This window comes from Antechinus flavipes, chromosome 1, assembly GCF_016432865.1.
Source record: "Antechinus flavipes isolate AdamAnt ecotype Samford, QLD, Australia chromosome 1, AdamAnt_v2, whole genome shotgun sequence".
NCBI classification, from domain to species: Eukaryota; Metazoa; Chordata; class Mammalia; order Dasyuromorphia; family Dasyuridae; genus Antechinus; species Antechinus flavipes.
In genome coordinates this window covers 518,423,512-518,439,502 of record NC_067398.1, presented here as the reverse complement: position 1 = coordinate 518,439,502, position 15,991 = coordinate 518,423,512, and the positions used below count along the sequence as shown (strand labels likewise).

The following is a 15,991-nucleotide window of genomic DNA, read 5'->3' as shown; positions in this document are numbered from 1 at the left end:
TATCATTTCTCTATAGAAAAGGAATATTTTGTTATCATCAATTGAATTGATTATTAAAATCTTGAGGCTTTTAAAAGATAATGTCCATTGATTATGTAAAAATGTTTTGTTGCAAATTATAAAATTATACAAGGAATTTCATCTTTCTTGAGTAGGAATTAGAGTAGTTAATGCTTCTCTTCTTTGCTTTTTTAGTAGAACAAACTAATTTGAGATTTACTGGCACAGAAGGCAGAAAGTAAGCAGGTTTTTTAAAAATACAAACATCAGTGTCAACTGCCAATCAGAGGTACTCTTCCAGTGTCACTTTCCAACATTCAGGCATTTCTATGACCACCTCTCAAAATGAGCACTGTCTAAGCAGAAATACACAATTATTTCAATCATATTATGACTAGTCTGCACAATACAATTCCTTAGTATAATTTGGAGCATGAATTAATTGAATAGATTTTCCATTCTGTCACATGATATTTTGAGGATTGAAAAAGAAATGGAATGATAGAATTATATTTCCTAAAAAAAGCATGTGTAATGTGTGTGAAAGGGTGTTTTACTTTTCAGAAATGCCATTCCAAAACAATAATTTTTTTCTTTTTTGTCTTTTAGGAATATGGTGAAAAACATATTTTAGAAGCATATAGAATAAGTATTTTCAGAAAGAGAGAAAGTACTACTTTTCTTTTGCCTACTGATTTCTCAGAGGAGTATCTCTACTGAAAAGAAAATTCAGCATGAATTGCTATGTGTCACTACTATTTCTCTTGGGACTGGCTCCACTATGTCCCTGTCATACAGATATGACCAACTCCAAAATGCATGAGATGAAACAGCCACTACAATCTCATATGAGAGCAAAGCGCACCTGGGTGTGGCATAATTTTTTTGTGCAAGAGGAACTGACAGTAACTGAGCAACCTGTGGGTCGGGTATGTTTCTTGAACTTCAAAAGTATAGTAGTGTGAACTTTTCACCAAAAATAGATGCATGTAAAAAAATATGCTAACAATTTAGTATGACTGAAATAGCATACCATGAATTGCTAGAAAGAATCAAGAGCCAGGAGAGTTCATAACTTCAGATACTTAAGCAGAATAATTATCCATCAAATTGAAATAATTATCTTGGAAATTTATTTTCAATTTTCTAAGTAACAATACTCCTCTTATTTATCAACATCTGCCAATTTGGTGGTGCTAATTTTGGCAGTGAATCAAAGCAACCATACTGAGTACAATACAGTTTACAGGCAGTATTTAGTATGTTTTACTATTACACTAAATAGCACTTGATTTACCCATCATTAATTTTTAATGAACAAACAAATATTGTCATCTTTTTACAGCTAAGAATCTATAAGAACTTAGGTTCCCATAGTTATAGTATAAAGTTTCTGTAGCTATAAAGAATATTTATTTTCACCCTCTCATTTTTATAATGTATTTTGAGAAAATTAATTAATGAAACAAAGTATCTTCCTATCTGTATTATTATTTTTTTATCATTTAGGTTTTTTTTTTTTTAACAGAGGTAATTGCAGCCTATAGATCTCTTGCCCTTTTCTGTAAGGCATTTTCTAGATGAATGAACTGAAATAAGTTAAACCACTAATTAACTAGCACTAAAATTTAATTGGGCCCAAAGGGTGAAGTGTTCAAAATTCATTAACTCTCTTTTCACAGGCCTTTTAGAAAAGTTCCTGTACTCAAATGGTGTCTCATTTCAATAGGAATGTGCATATATGTGTGACTAAACATGAATAAATTTAAGCATGTACAAGGGCAGCTGCTTATCCTGGGGCCTTAGAAATTCCCAAGGAATAAAGTTTGAAACACATTTTACCTCTTGTTATTCGTTGCTTTCTTACTACTTAAAAAAAAAAAAATTACTAGAGCACTAAATAGCTGTTTTGAAAAACATTACAGTTAATAAACCAACATGTCTTCAGGAATGGGAAATGTAATTTAGGCTTAGTATTAATTCTTGTTGTTAACTATGTCTTTATTTAGTCATATTCTCAATCAACATTTTATAAAGTAATATATGTTATCTTGTCATCAGACAAAGTAAAGGGTTAACATCAGCTGGTCACCTTGAATTAAAAAAAGACACTATGGAGAAATTTATCAACATGAGCCCAAAGACAGGTTGTCATTCTCATTAATTCTACACTGTTTTAGGATGCACGTCCACCACATCAACCACATTTTGCTTTACTTTAGATTGTAATGACTTCTGCTTATACTCCAAGCTTCAGCCAATCTTTTAGAAAATGGTCTAGCATACAGAACAGTTTCCTTCAACATCCAATTCAGATTTTAATAACATGCAATATAGTCTCAACTAACTGATTTAAAGCAGAACAAGAACACCTGTGATAACTGGAAACTTATTAAAAAGAGGAATGTCATTACTTCATTCACTATCAGGACACATTCTTTTTTTATCTACTTCACAAAAAATTATTTAGGTTAGAAGTAGCAATTTCATATAAAATTCCACTTTCGACTACTGTTTTGTAAAATGTTATTCTAAAATTTTACAGCTAAATATTATACTGTGTAGTACTAAGCTTGCTAAAAATTTTACACTATATAGAGTAGAATATATGTGACTTTTCTGACTTCCATATCATTAAGATGTCTGATTGAAATTCAATTCATTTCTGGGGCATAGGATCAAAGAAGGCTTTGCAAATAAGATATTTATTTTCTCTAGAACGTCATTCTATAGAAAATCACCTAATTAACATGTCTAGATCATAACATGAATAGCTCATAATACATATCTTTTACTAATTTTGATTCTCTTAATACTTCTTGGAATATTAAACCAAGTTTTTAAAATCTATCATTACAATCAATATACTGAAATGGCATGTAGTGTGTTCCTTGGTTATTTTGATAGAATGTGTCCATTTCATTTTTCCTTATCATTCTATGTTCCATGTAGACACAGCCTTTGTTTAAAAGTGCAAAAAAAATCTATCTATGTAACAAATAGTAAGTTGAATCCTCTCCTGATTTGTCACACTTTCACTAGTTGATAGATATTCCTCATTTCTTTAGATTAGCATTGCTTTTAAAAATGAGATCAATTACTGATTTGATTATTTTAAGACTTTCTCCAAGATAATGTAAGTTCTTTTAAGAACTATTTCAAGATAATAGAATGTAAATAAGAAGCTTTCTCAATGCGATGGCTTCTTTGGTATTATTATCCTGCTTACCTTGTAATTCTTCAGAACTCAGTTGTAAGGAAAGGTATATTAATATAAGATGATTGAATAAAATCACTCATGTAAAGTTAAACTGTAGGAATCATTTTTTATCTTGTATATATTTCCAAATTTATATTTTAATTGAAAAAGTTTGGAATATTTCATTATTCATTACTGTATTGCTAAAATTAATGAGAATGTGAAATTTTGACAAATTTTATTATCAAACACCTTCATTATTATAAATTATTTATATTGGTCTTTCAAATAATAATAAATGTAAGTATAGTGGAGAAGAAAAACTGCAAGGGAGAAAACAGGATAGTAAAGAAAAATCAATATTGTTGGGAAATGCTTCATTTATCTTAGTATGCAAAACTTAGTGAGAAAAATATTAATCTCTTTTGGATCATTCTCTCTATATGGTATTGGTATCGATATAGTATGGTATATGGTATGATATGGTACATACCATACCATACAATTCAATGAATATTAATAGTAGATTATATAAAATTACATATATGTTATATATAATTATATATATATATGTTATTTTTTGCAAAGTATTTTATATATATATTACCTAAATAGATCCTCAAAACCACTTTATGAGGTAAGTGCTATTACTATCTCTGTTTTATTGATGAGAAAACTAAGTTTCAGAGAGATTGTAATTTTCTTAGACATGGTAAGGGTCATGCAAAATTTGAATCGTAAATCTCTTATTGTCAACCCCCTCCATACATTAAACCTCATATCTGCCAACTGTATATGAGATGCTGCTTTTCCAAGTTTTCTAGTGAGTCTCTTGTCCTCTATTGTTTTCTAAGGCACAGGATAATTTTTCAGATTATGCTAGAATGCTGTATAAAATTCTGGATATCAATGACTTGTGTCTCTTTACTGACCTTGAAAGAAAAGTAGAACCAAATTTTGAAATCAAAGTAATGCCAAATTTAAAATAGTCTGGCTTCTGGAAAATCAGTCTTCCAAAGAGGTTTTAATTACACATTTAAAAAGTGTAATTAATGATAAATACCTTCTTGGTTCATTTATTTAACTTTCACAAATGATAAATCTTCTTGGCTCTATTGTCATTATTTTCCGAACAACTCACTCTTACTTAATAAAAAAAAGAACTCTTTGTCATGATACTTTCAATAATTTATAATTTTTATAACACAAAATTATTTGCATATTTGAAGTGGTCCACATAATAACCTTGTTATGCAGGTATGACAAGTATCATCATGCATATCTTATATACAAGGCAGAGGGAGTTAAAGTGAATAGTCCAAGACAATATAGATAAAGTAATGTTGCTTACTTTGAACATGAGTCTCTGACTCTATATCATATAATCTTTCTACTATGTGTATACATGTATAGATTTGGGGAAGAAATGTTTTTAAAATATGCTTGTGAAAAACTATTATCTAAGAGTGAGACTAGATAAATTCAGAAAGAATGATCATTAAAAGATTAGCTGTTGGTGACCAAACTTTTAATAGCAATATATTGATTAAGATATAATTAGATTCATCAGTGGGTAGAGTATCCATCTGTTAGAAATGATGATACTTAAATAAGAATTGAAATTCAATGAAATTCTAAAATACACCTCATTTGCATTTAAATATAAACTAAAATATTATCTTTTATCCCTCACAGTTGAGATCTAATCTGGATAAAGGGGATGCATCTTTGATATATTTGTTGTCTGGGGATGGAGCTGGGAGTATTTTTATCATTGACAACAGAACAGGTGATATAACTGCCATAAAAAAGCTTGATAGAGAGGAGAAAGCCTACTACAAACTGCGAGCCCAGGTGCTAAATGTTAACACTGGGAAACCTGTGGAACCTGAGTCTGAATTTGTCATCAAAGTTCTGGATATCAATGACAATAAACCACAGTTCCTAGATGGACCTTATGAGACCTGCATACCAGAAATGTCTCCAGAAGGTACTGTACATCTAATCTAATGATCATAAATGTAATCTCATGACAATAGATATTTATTTTTCTATGTATGTAAAGGACTGAATCTCTGAGCAGATGCACTTGGATAACCCAGCACTTAAGGCTAATTACCAATTGGACAATACTCTATTAGCATTTGCTTGGAAAATGGCCCACCCCACTATTCTCTGCTGGCTGAATCTGTTGACTATAGAGAGATCTGGAGGAGGGAAAAAAGGGTGGAGTAGGACTAGCGAGGTGACTTCTGGAGGTAGAAGAAAGAGGAGATTCCCAGTGTCCACACTCTCTCCTCTCCCTTCAACAAAGAATAAAGATCAAGGACTTTTACTTATCCTGACTTTGGCTGATTTTAAAGTATCCAGGGTGCTAACACGGTCATCACATAGGTGTATATAAAATAGGTACTATCTAATGCTTCTCTAAAGAAATTTCAGTAAATGTGTAGAAACAAGACACATTAAAATATAATGAGTACATAATAAAATATAAATAAAATACGGTCAGCTCATATCAGATATACTAATTGTCTTATTGTGGGGACATGGCATTCGTGAAGAGGGTATAATATTTTATAGACGAAATGACATTTAACTTAAATTTTGTTAATTTGTTAATTCAGAATTAATTTAATAGGTATAAAACAGTAGAGTGTAATATAAGAATGTGGAATGCATATTAGCAAAGGGGAGGGAGAGTTGGAAATGCTTATTCAGTAGAAAGTAATAAAGTGAATTTCAGTCTTGAGCATAGAATGAATGGCAGAGAAGTACAAGACTACAAAGAGAGATTTAAGTCAGTTTGTTAAGAGCCTTGAATGACAAGTTAAGGAGTTTGAGTTTTGTTTTCTTGACAATGAAAAACCATCAAAGTTTTTTGAGCCATAAAGTAACATAATCTTATCTAGAGTCAGAACAGTAGGATTCAAATCTAGACTTAGATACTTAATAATTGTCTGAGTAAACCACTTAATCTTTATTTGCTTCACTTTCCTCATTCATAAAACCAAAATACTATCATCATCTCCTAGGGTATGAGGACAAATGAAATAATAACTTCACCCAAGAAAACGATAATAATGAGACATCATACCAAATGAAATAATATTTGTAAACTACTTTGTAAAAATCATGAAGCATTACATAAATGCCAGTTTTAAGTAGATATGTGGGATTAAGGATAAGGAAAAATCAAAGATAATTATAAAATCATGAACTTTGATTATTGAAAGGATTATGGTGGCACATTATTCTCAAGTGGAGAGGGGAAAAGGAAAAAAGTGAAGCACATTTTAAAAATCCTGAATGACAAGTGGAAAAATCATCTATATACCTATTTCATTTTATACTTCTAGGTTTGAAAGTAATAATATCTAAAATAAAATTACTTGAGTGAAAATAATTGCTTTCTGTATTTTGGAAATGAAATTAAGCCTAATTTTAGCCCATTCTAAATGTGACAAAAGTTCTATCTCACCTCTACAATTAGACATTGTTTTAATCAATAATGATACAATTCGTTTCTGCAGATATAGAAATATATACCACTTTCATCTGAATGTTTTATTTAATTTTTTGGGAATCATAAGAACAGAGTTGGGCCAAAACATTGCTCTACTATTAACTCTAGACTATTTTTAAGTAGCTCCTTATTCACAGCAAGTGTTTTCTGAATGAAGTTCACTCAGACTATGAGTGGGTGTAGAGAATTAATTAAAGTGTAGTGAGACTAAAGCTCTTTACAAAAAGTACTTTTTTCATAATTTATTCATAAACTTGTTCTATGAAAATATCTTTTTTCCTTACCAATAATAGTAAACAAATATGAGTATAGCAGCAAAATAAATGATACATTTTTGAATGCAGGGTTTTATAATTTTTAGCTATATTAAAAAAGTATAATATGGATATAGCTAGTTTAGTATGTGATAATAAAGAATGCTTGGATTCAGAATTTAACACTGTCACAGATTACTGAAGTCCCCTAATGCTTACTAGATTCTCCTAAAGTTTGCTTGATATTTGAATGAATTTAAATATAGAAATTTAATATTTATTATTTTAAAAGTTCATATGACTCACATATCACTATATGACTAAGTATTCTATGCTAGCTAAAAGGTAAAATTACAAACTTAGCAAACAGTAATCATGCACTGTTGCATTTGGATGAGACTAAATTGGAGATATCAAACATTTTTTTTGCAATGTCTTAAGAAAAACGCTATTGGTTTTGTGAATGATGTTTCATAATATGAAAGAGTTAATCTGATTACCCAAAATGTAGAATTTACTGGGGATGAAAATAATGTAACTCTAAAAGGAGTGACTAGTCTATGGAAGCCAAAATGGAGGAATAAGGAATGAATTTCTGTAATACTCTCAAGTTTACTTCTGAGCATCCATAAAATAGTACTGAAGACAGGTCCTAGAATATCATAACCAGCAAGGAAAGAAGGTGAAAAATGTTTTAGCTCAGAAAAAATGGAAGATGAGTAAGAGGGATCCATCTTGCTTAGAGAAGGAGGAGTGGAGAGTGGGACAGTCAAGGACAGCAAGCTTCCCCATCAGTAGGCAGCAAGACTCCCTCAAAAAACCAACAGAAGGTCCTGAACTCCACTAGGAACAGGCAAAATTCAGCACCAAAAGCTGGTATGTGTCTTAGTACAGTTTTAGAAAACCCCGGAAAGATTTACATGGATTGTTGATGAGCAAAAGAAGCAGAACTGAGAATACATTGGACACAATAACAGCAAGAATGTGTGGTGATCAATTATGAAACACTTGGTTCTTCTCAATGGTTCAGTGATCCAAAACAATTCCAATAGCCTTTGGACAGAAAGTGCTATCTGCACGCAGAAAAAAAGAGTTATGGAATTTGAATGTAAATCAACCCATGCTAGTTTCACTTATTTTTGTTTGTTTGTTTGTTTTCCTTTCCTATGGTTTTTCCCTTTTGCTCTGATTTTTCTCTCTCAATATGATTCATAAAGCAATATGTATTAAAATAAATATGTTTTAAAAAAGAAAAAAATCAAGACAGAAAATCTAGAGAAAGAAATGAGTTATGGAAGAGAAATATGAAAAAAGTCAATAGCTTAGAAAACTATTGAAAAAATTAGAATTGACAAAATGAAAAGGGATCTATAAAATCCACCTAAGAAAACAACTCCTTAAACAATATAATTTGGACAAACGGAAAAGAACGTATACAAATCAATCAAGGGAAACAACATCTTAAAAAATAAAATTGGACAACTGGAAGCTAAAAACACTATGAAATATAAGAATTGATCAAACAATTTTTTTTAAAGGATGAAAATGTAAGATACCTCATGGAGAAGAAAAAAGTCCTCTGCAACAATTGACTTGGAAAATAGATCCAGGAGAGGGAACATCAGAAGTGTAGGACTGCTAGAAATCATAATTAAAAGAAATACTTGGACAGTATTTTTCAAGAAATTATCAAAAAAAATCTCCTCTTTTGTATCATAATACAATTATGTCAACCTAGTCAACCAAAGGAAGTGGGAAAATAGAGTATTGAATTGAAACCTAAATGATCTAATTGTAAAAATAAGTCAAATACAAATTATAGAAATAATCAATAATTCATTAAAGAGAATGACAAGAATAAAAAAATATAGGAAAATTTATGGGATGTTGCCAGAATAATACTTTAAGGGAAAATCAGTTTTTCTAAATTAGTACATTAAAATAGAAAAATGAAAGATCAGTAATTTGGACGGGCAACTAAAAAACTTGAAAAAGAACAAATTAAAAATTGTTGTTGGACAGCAAATTGGAAATTCCAAAAATCAAAGGTGAAGTTAATAAAATTGAAAGAAAGAAAAAAAAAAAACTAAAAACTATTTGTTTTAAAATAAAAGAAAGCTAAATGTCCAGTATTACATTGAAATAACCAAGAATATAGAATTAAAGCATTCATTATGAATTATTTTGCCCAATTACCTGCCAATAAATCTGATAATCTAAGAAAATCCATGAATATTTATGCAAATAGAAATCCCAAATAACCCCATCTTAGAAAAATAAAGTGAGTAAGTTCTTAAGGAATTCCACCATGAGGCAAATGATTCCTAGGGCCAGATTGGTTCATTAATAAATTCTATCAAATATTTTAAAACAGTTAATTTCAATATTATTTATATTAAAGCATTTGGAAAAATAGGTGAATAATTAATCTTACTAAAATCAATTTATGACCCAGATATGACACTAATACATAAATGATGAAAAGCTAAAAAAAAAAAAAAAAAAAAACAACAACAACAAAAGAAAAAAAAAAACTAAAAATCAATTTCTGTAATGAATATTGATGCAACCATTTTGCATTTTGAATAAAATTTGTTGTAAGGTGATTACAACAGTTTATCACAAAGATTATACACTATGGTCAGGTAAGCTTTCTAGTAAGATTGCAAGGTTATTTCAATATTAAGAAAACTAGCATCAAATTTTATAATATTGATACCTAAATCAACAGAAGTCTTATGATAATCTCAATAGATGCTGAAAAAGATTTTGACAAAATACACTATTAAAAATTCCTCTTAAAAACACTAGAGAATATAGGAATAAAGGGAGTTTTTTAAAATGATAAATAGCATCTTTTTAAAATGAGTAGCTAGAGAATCAATTAAAACACAACTTGTAACTGCTTTAGAAGAGTTGCAGTATATGAGACTGCATAAATTTCTGACTGACATAAATCAACAATATTTCTTATATGATCAACAAAACCCAGCAGCAAGAGATAGAAAAGAAATTCCATTAAATAAAGGCAAATAATATATATATATATATATATATATATATATATATATATTGCTTTAAATATAAATATATCCATGCTTATATATAAATATATATGCATTATATGTACACACACACACACACACACACACACACACACATATATATACATAGAAGCCTAACTACCAAGAGAACCACAGCTCTATATGAACATAGATACAAAACACTTCACACAAATAAAATCATATCTAAACAACTAGAAAAATAGAAATTGCTTATAAGAAGACTGAGACAATATAATAAAAATGACATTTCTACCAAATTTAATTTATTTATTCAATGCCATACTAATCAAACTACTAAAAGGACACGTAATCTGATATTCTGAAGGCAAGAGAACTTGAAATGCAGCTGAGAAGCAGTTATCCAGAAAAACTTAGCATCATCCTTTAGGGGAAAAGATACATATTCAATAAAACAGGAAAATTTCATCTATTTCTGATGAAACATTTCAGAGCTGAATAGAAAATTTGATCTTTAAATACAGAACTCAAGAGAAGCATAAAAGGGAAAAAGGAAAGAAAAATAATGTTCTTTTAAAAGTTAAAAAGCCTACATCCCTATAGAGGAAGGTAATATGTTTAACTTTTGAGATCTGTATCTCTGTTATAGGCATACTTAGAGTGTGGTGAGCTTTTTCTTCTCAAAATACAGCCAGGTGATAAAAGTTCAGCTCTTTTATTATCTCCAATATAGCCCAGTTAGCTTAGAGGCCTATCTCTCTGCTTGGTTCCAAGAGCTCTCTCCGAATGTCACCAAATCCAAAGGTCTGGTCCTTCAGCCTCTGCCTCTGCTTTCTTCAGCCTCCAGCCAGCTCCACCCTTCACTCGGTGAAATCTCGACTTGTAGCTTCTTCCTCTGAAGAACTTCTTCGACTGGTCCATTTGCCTATTTATGCTCCTTCCAGAGAGAGGGATTATGGGTTTTCTCCCATAGTGCTCTATGGCCCAAAAAGCTTCAAGGGAGGTGTGAACTCGTTGAACTCCAATGAGTAAAGGTGTGAACACAAGCCTTGTATTAATTAGTTCTACTTAGTACCTTGTTTCAGGTTCTGCCCAAAACATCTTCTTGTAAGATTAGATCAACTCTAATTAGTTAGCAGTTAGTAAGGATTCCAACATTAGAGGGTGTAGGTATAATTCAATTTTATTGTGAGGGTTTAAAAAAAGTACAGGAGAAATGGCAATTTTACTAGAAGAAGAGGAAAACTGAGTTAAAATGGGGTAAATTACATCTCACGAGGAGGCAAAAAAGACATTGCAATTGAGGGAAAGAGAGGAGGGGGATGAGCATTGTGAAAATGTTGCTCTCATCAGATTTGACTCATTTGGGATTTAGAGAATATCAGACACATTTACCTTCCCAGTGAAGCTTGTTTCACCCTTTAGGGAAGTAAGAGGGGAAAGGGGAGAGGAAAGAGGGAGGCTAATTGAAGGGAGGAGATAAGTAGAAGGGGAAAGGTATAAAAAGGGAGGCTGCAAAAGAGAAGAGCTGTTTGAGAGAGGGGCTTATCAGTGACAAAATCCTGGGGAGGAGGGAGAAAGGGAAAGGGAAGAGAAGAATATAACAAGATGTTAGGAAATACAGAGATAGAAATTTTATTCGTGAAAGTGAATGGGATAAACTCTCCCATAAAACAGAACTGGTTAACAAACTGGATTAAAAGCCAGAATCCTATAATTTGTTGTTTACAAGAAACTCATTTGAAGCAGAGTAATACCTTTAGAATAAAGGTAAAAGGCTGGAGTAGAACCTATTAGGCTTCAGCTGAGGTGTTTAAAAAAAAACAAAACAAAACAAAACAGGGTAGTGATCCTGATCTCAGATCATATAGATTATCCAGATTAACAGAAGAGGAAATAAATTTCTTAAGTAGTCCCATTTTAGTAAAATAAATTGAACTATTAATCAACTCTCTAAGAAATAAATTCTCCAGAGCAAGATGCATTTACACAAGAATTTTACCAAATGTTTAAAGAATAATTAATTCCAATACTATGCAAACTATTTGAAAAAATAGGAAAAGAAGGAGTCTAACCAAATTCTTTTATGATACAGATATGGTGCTGATACCTAAACCAGGTAGGGTGAAAACAGAGAAAGAAAATTATAAACCAATTTCCCTAATGAGTGTCTATGCAAAAATTTTAACTAAAATATTAGCAAAGAGATTATACAAAGTCTTCTCCAGCATAATACAATATGACCAAGTAGAATTTATACCAGGAATGCAGGGCTGGTTCAATATTAAGAAAACCATTACCATAATTGACTATACCAGTAACTAAACTAACAAAAATCATATGTCTCAATAGATGCCTGAAAAAGCATTTGAAAAAAAAAATCTAACATCCATTCCTATTAGAAATAGTAGAGTATAGGAATAAATGAAGTTTTCCTTAAAATGATCAGTAGCATCTATTTGAACTTATCAGCAAGCATCATACATAACGGGGACAAACTAGAACCTTCCCCAGTAAAGAAAATTGAAAACTGGTATGACAGAAATATGCATTGACTCACACCTGCTACCTTATACCATGGGTTCATGATTTAGATATAAAGAGTAATATTATAAGCAAATTAGAAGAACAAAGGATAGTTTACTCTCAGATCTGTGGAGAAGAAACAAATTTGTGGCCCAAAAAATAATAATAATTTTGAGAATATTAAGTTAAAATTGTTTTGTACAATCAAAACGAATGCAGAAATATTAGAAGGGAAGGAATAAAGTGGGAAAAAACATGTTTAAATTCATAGGTTTTGATAAAGAACTCATTTCTAAAAAATATAGAAAATTGACTCAAATTTTTAAGAATTCAAGCCATTCTCCAATTGATAAATGGTGAAAGGATATAAGCAGACAGTTTTCAGAAGAAGAAATTAAAGCCATTTGTAATCATATGAAAATGTGCTCCGAATTACCATTGATTAGAGAAATGCAAATTAAGATAGCTCTGAGGTATTAGTACACATCTCTGAGATTGGTAAAGCTGAGAGGAAAATATAGTGATGAATATTGAAGGGCATGTGGAAAAAGTGGGGGACACTAATACATTGTTGGTGGAACTGTGAATGGATCATTCTGGATAGCAATCTGTAACCATACCCAAAGGGCTATCAAACTGTGCAAACCTTTTAATCAAGCAGTGTTTCTTAGATCCCAAAGAGATTTTAAAAGAGGCAAAGAGAGCCACATGTACCGAAATATTTGTGGCAGCCCTTTTTCTCGTGGCAAGAAACTAGAAACTGAAGGAATGCTAATCAGTTGGAGAATGGCAGAATAAATTATGCCATATGAGTATTATAGAATATTATTGTCCTATAAGAAAAGATCAGCAGGATGATTTCAGAGACGTTTGTGGAATTCTCCATAAAACATTTTAAAGATCACATACACAAAAAAGAAATTTAGAAAGGTTGATATATATGCCTTACACTATTATTTATGTGAATACTAGAATTTGAGATGATGAACGATACAACTGAAAGTTAATAAAGATGAGATAATTTAACCCTTATGACATCTTCTATTTCTAATAAGACTCAATTCCTTGACTTAAAGTTCTTGGCAATTTATCCAAGTTTACATACCATTTTGAGATTCACATAGTACTTCATTCTTAATAACAAACATGTCATAGTTTGTACAAATATTATTACACCCATTGGATCATTTGGAAAGTCAGACAGAAACTGGTTAAGTGATTTTTTTTTCCCTAAGACACCAAATTGTTAAATACTGGATTCAAGATGTAAAACAAGTCTCCTCATTATTCCTAAATTTTATAGCATTTAGATTTTCATGCTTACTCTTTGGTTTTATTTTCATTTTGAATTGGGATCTTTTTCTCAAGCCAAAAGTGCATAATTACTCTTCAGCTTAATTCCAATATTGATCAAGTATGTAAGCTTTGCTCTAGTCCATCTATGACCTAGGATGTTTTACTTCTTGGGCAGCCTAGTGGCTTCTTGTTCTAAAGACTTATCACACTGGTGTTATTTTATCCATTTGTTATTTCCCCTATTGAAATTCAGAAAATCTAAGCACAATTGGGATTGTCCTCCACATTATATGGATTATAAACCTATAGAAGCCCTGTTTATGTCCTATTTCAATGTGTGTTCTCCTATTCTTCTTGGGTATGTGCAGATTTTGAGGGGCAATAGCAACCAGTAAGATATAATAAAGCTGATCCAAAACTTAGATACACCATACAGCTGCCAATATTGTATAAATCATAAAGTCATAATTAAGAACTGGATGATAGTAGATAATAGATTTAATTTTTGTAGATGAAGTTTAGATCCTTTAAGGATCAAATAGAATTTTTTTCCCTGGTTCAGACAATTTGTAGGCAACAGCATCAGGATTAAGTCAGGATACCTTAGTTGAGGCCAACAATCTTGCAATTAATTTAAATGACAAAAGACTCTCAAGATTTCTTTCACCTCATCATGGAATAAAGATATCATAGTGTCTTTAAATTTATTTTTTAGCTTCAATGTGGAAACAACTTCATGGGATTGTGTTTCCTGATGTCATTGCAACATTATTATTAAATAAAGATCACTTCCTTTTAATGTTTTATAAATTTAATGTTTAATATACTTAATTCACCTAATTAAAACCTACTTATCTTTGGCAGCATTAAAAATCAGGATGAAGCATCAAAATGTACATTTTGATAGATGGAAGTACAGGAAATTATAAATCTAATTTTGGTGCTGCAAACAGAGGACCTGGAAAAATAAGAAAGCATGGAATGAGGCACACTGGAATTGATGAGTAGAAATGCAATTAGAAAGAGAAAGGCATCGTATACAATTTTTATTCAAAATCAAGAAAAATGTAGCTTTTTAAAATGAATCTTGATTAAAAACATAGCATATAACCTCTGTGTCCTGTTGTTCATTTTTGCTTAATTCTAAGGAATATCCTGTTGGTTTTTTTCCATAGAAGTATCCTTGAAAACAAGAAATATTTTGTTTTATTTAGTTAGTGAATTTGCCTTTTAGAAGCATTCTCTACTTGCCAGATATTTTGCTAAGCTCTGGGTATTCACAGAAAAGCAAAACCACACATCCTGCTCTCAAGAAGCTCACAAAGTCTAATCATGGAGACAACATACAAATAAGTATGTACAAACAAGTTATACTTGGATAAATTAGGGCTAATCTCAGAGAGAATACATTAAAATTAAGGAGAAATGGGGGAAATGTAGCAAAAGATTATACTTTATCTGAGACTTGGAGGAAATAGAGAAGGAAGCTAGGATACAGAGATGAGAGAACATATTCTGGATAGAGGGAATAACCAGAGAAAACACCTAAATAAAATTTGTTTGATGAATGGTAAGGAAGCTAGTATCCCTGAGTCTCAGAAATTAGGAACATAATGATATGTAAAAAAAGCTGGAAATGTAGGAAGGAGGCAGATTAAAAAGGGCTTTAAGAAAAAGATTTTTTTTATTTTGCCTTTGTGTCCGCAGTCAATGTTTTGAATTAAATTGATTGGTAATCATTTTGGTCTAAAAAATTTGAAGGTTAGTTTAGTTATTCTTATTCTTCCAAACCAGACATTTACATTAAATAATCAAGCAAAAAGACATTTTAATTATCATAGGGTCAGAGATAGAGAGTTGAAAGTGTTTTGATTTGCATTTAGCAGTCATCTAATTTAATTTTTTCAGATGAGAAAATATATGTGCTAATATATAAATGTGTCTATATTATTATTTATATTGTTAAAATAAATACTTCACACTCTTTCTATTTGGTACTTAAGACTCTGGCTGCCAGAATGTGGCTAGAAAAAAAGAGTACTTGTGGTAAGATCTTTTTGTTACCTTCATCATACCAATTGACATGTATATGCACATCAACTGTACCCCCTTTGATTCAAAAATTCAACAAATTTTAATAGGTCTGATTATACTCGTTTCAGAACAC

At 30.8% G+C, this 15,991-nt stretch overlaps 1 protein-coding gene across 4 annotated transcripts in view; it reads left to right on the top strand.

The window, feature by feature from the left end:
- Positions 1-613: 613 nt before the first annotated feature.
- The window catches only part of CDH19 (cadherin 19), an 86,175-nt gene continuing 70,797 nt past the window's right edge, over positions 614-15,991 (top strand). For all 4 annotated transcript variants that reach the window (XM_051970521.1, XM_051970523.1, XM_051970522.1 and 1 more), the window contains exons 1-2: positions 614-929; positions 4,895-5,189. In XM_051970521.1, the coding sequence (XP_051826481.1) occupies positions 735-929; positions 4,895-5,189 (490 nt within the window). In that variant the 5' untranslated portion in view covers positions 614-734. The remainder of the gene's footprint in view (positions 930-4,894; positions 5,190-15,991) is intronic.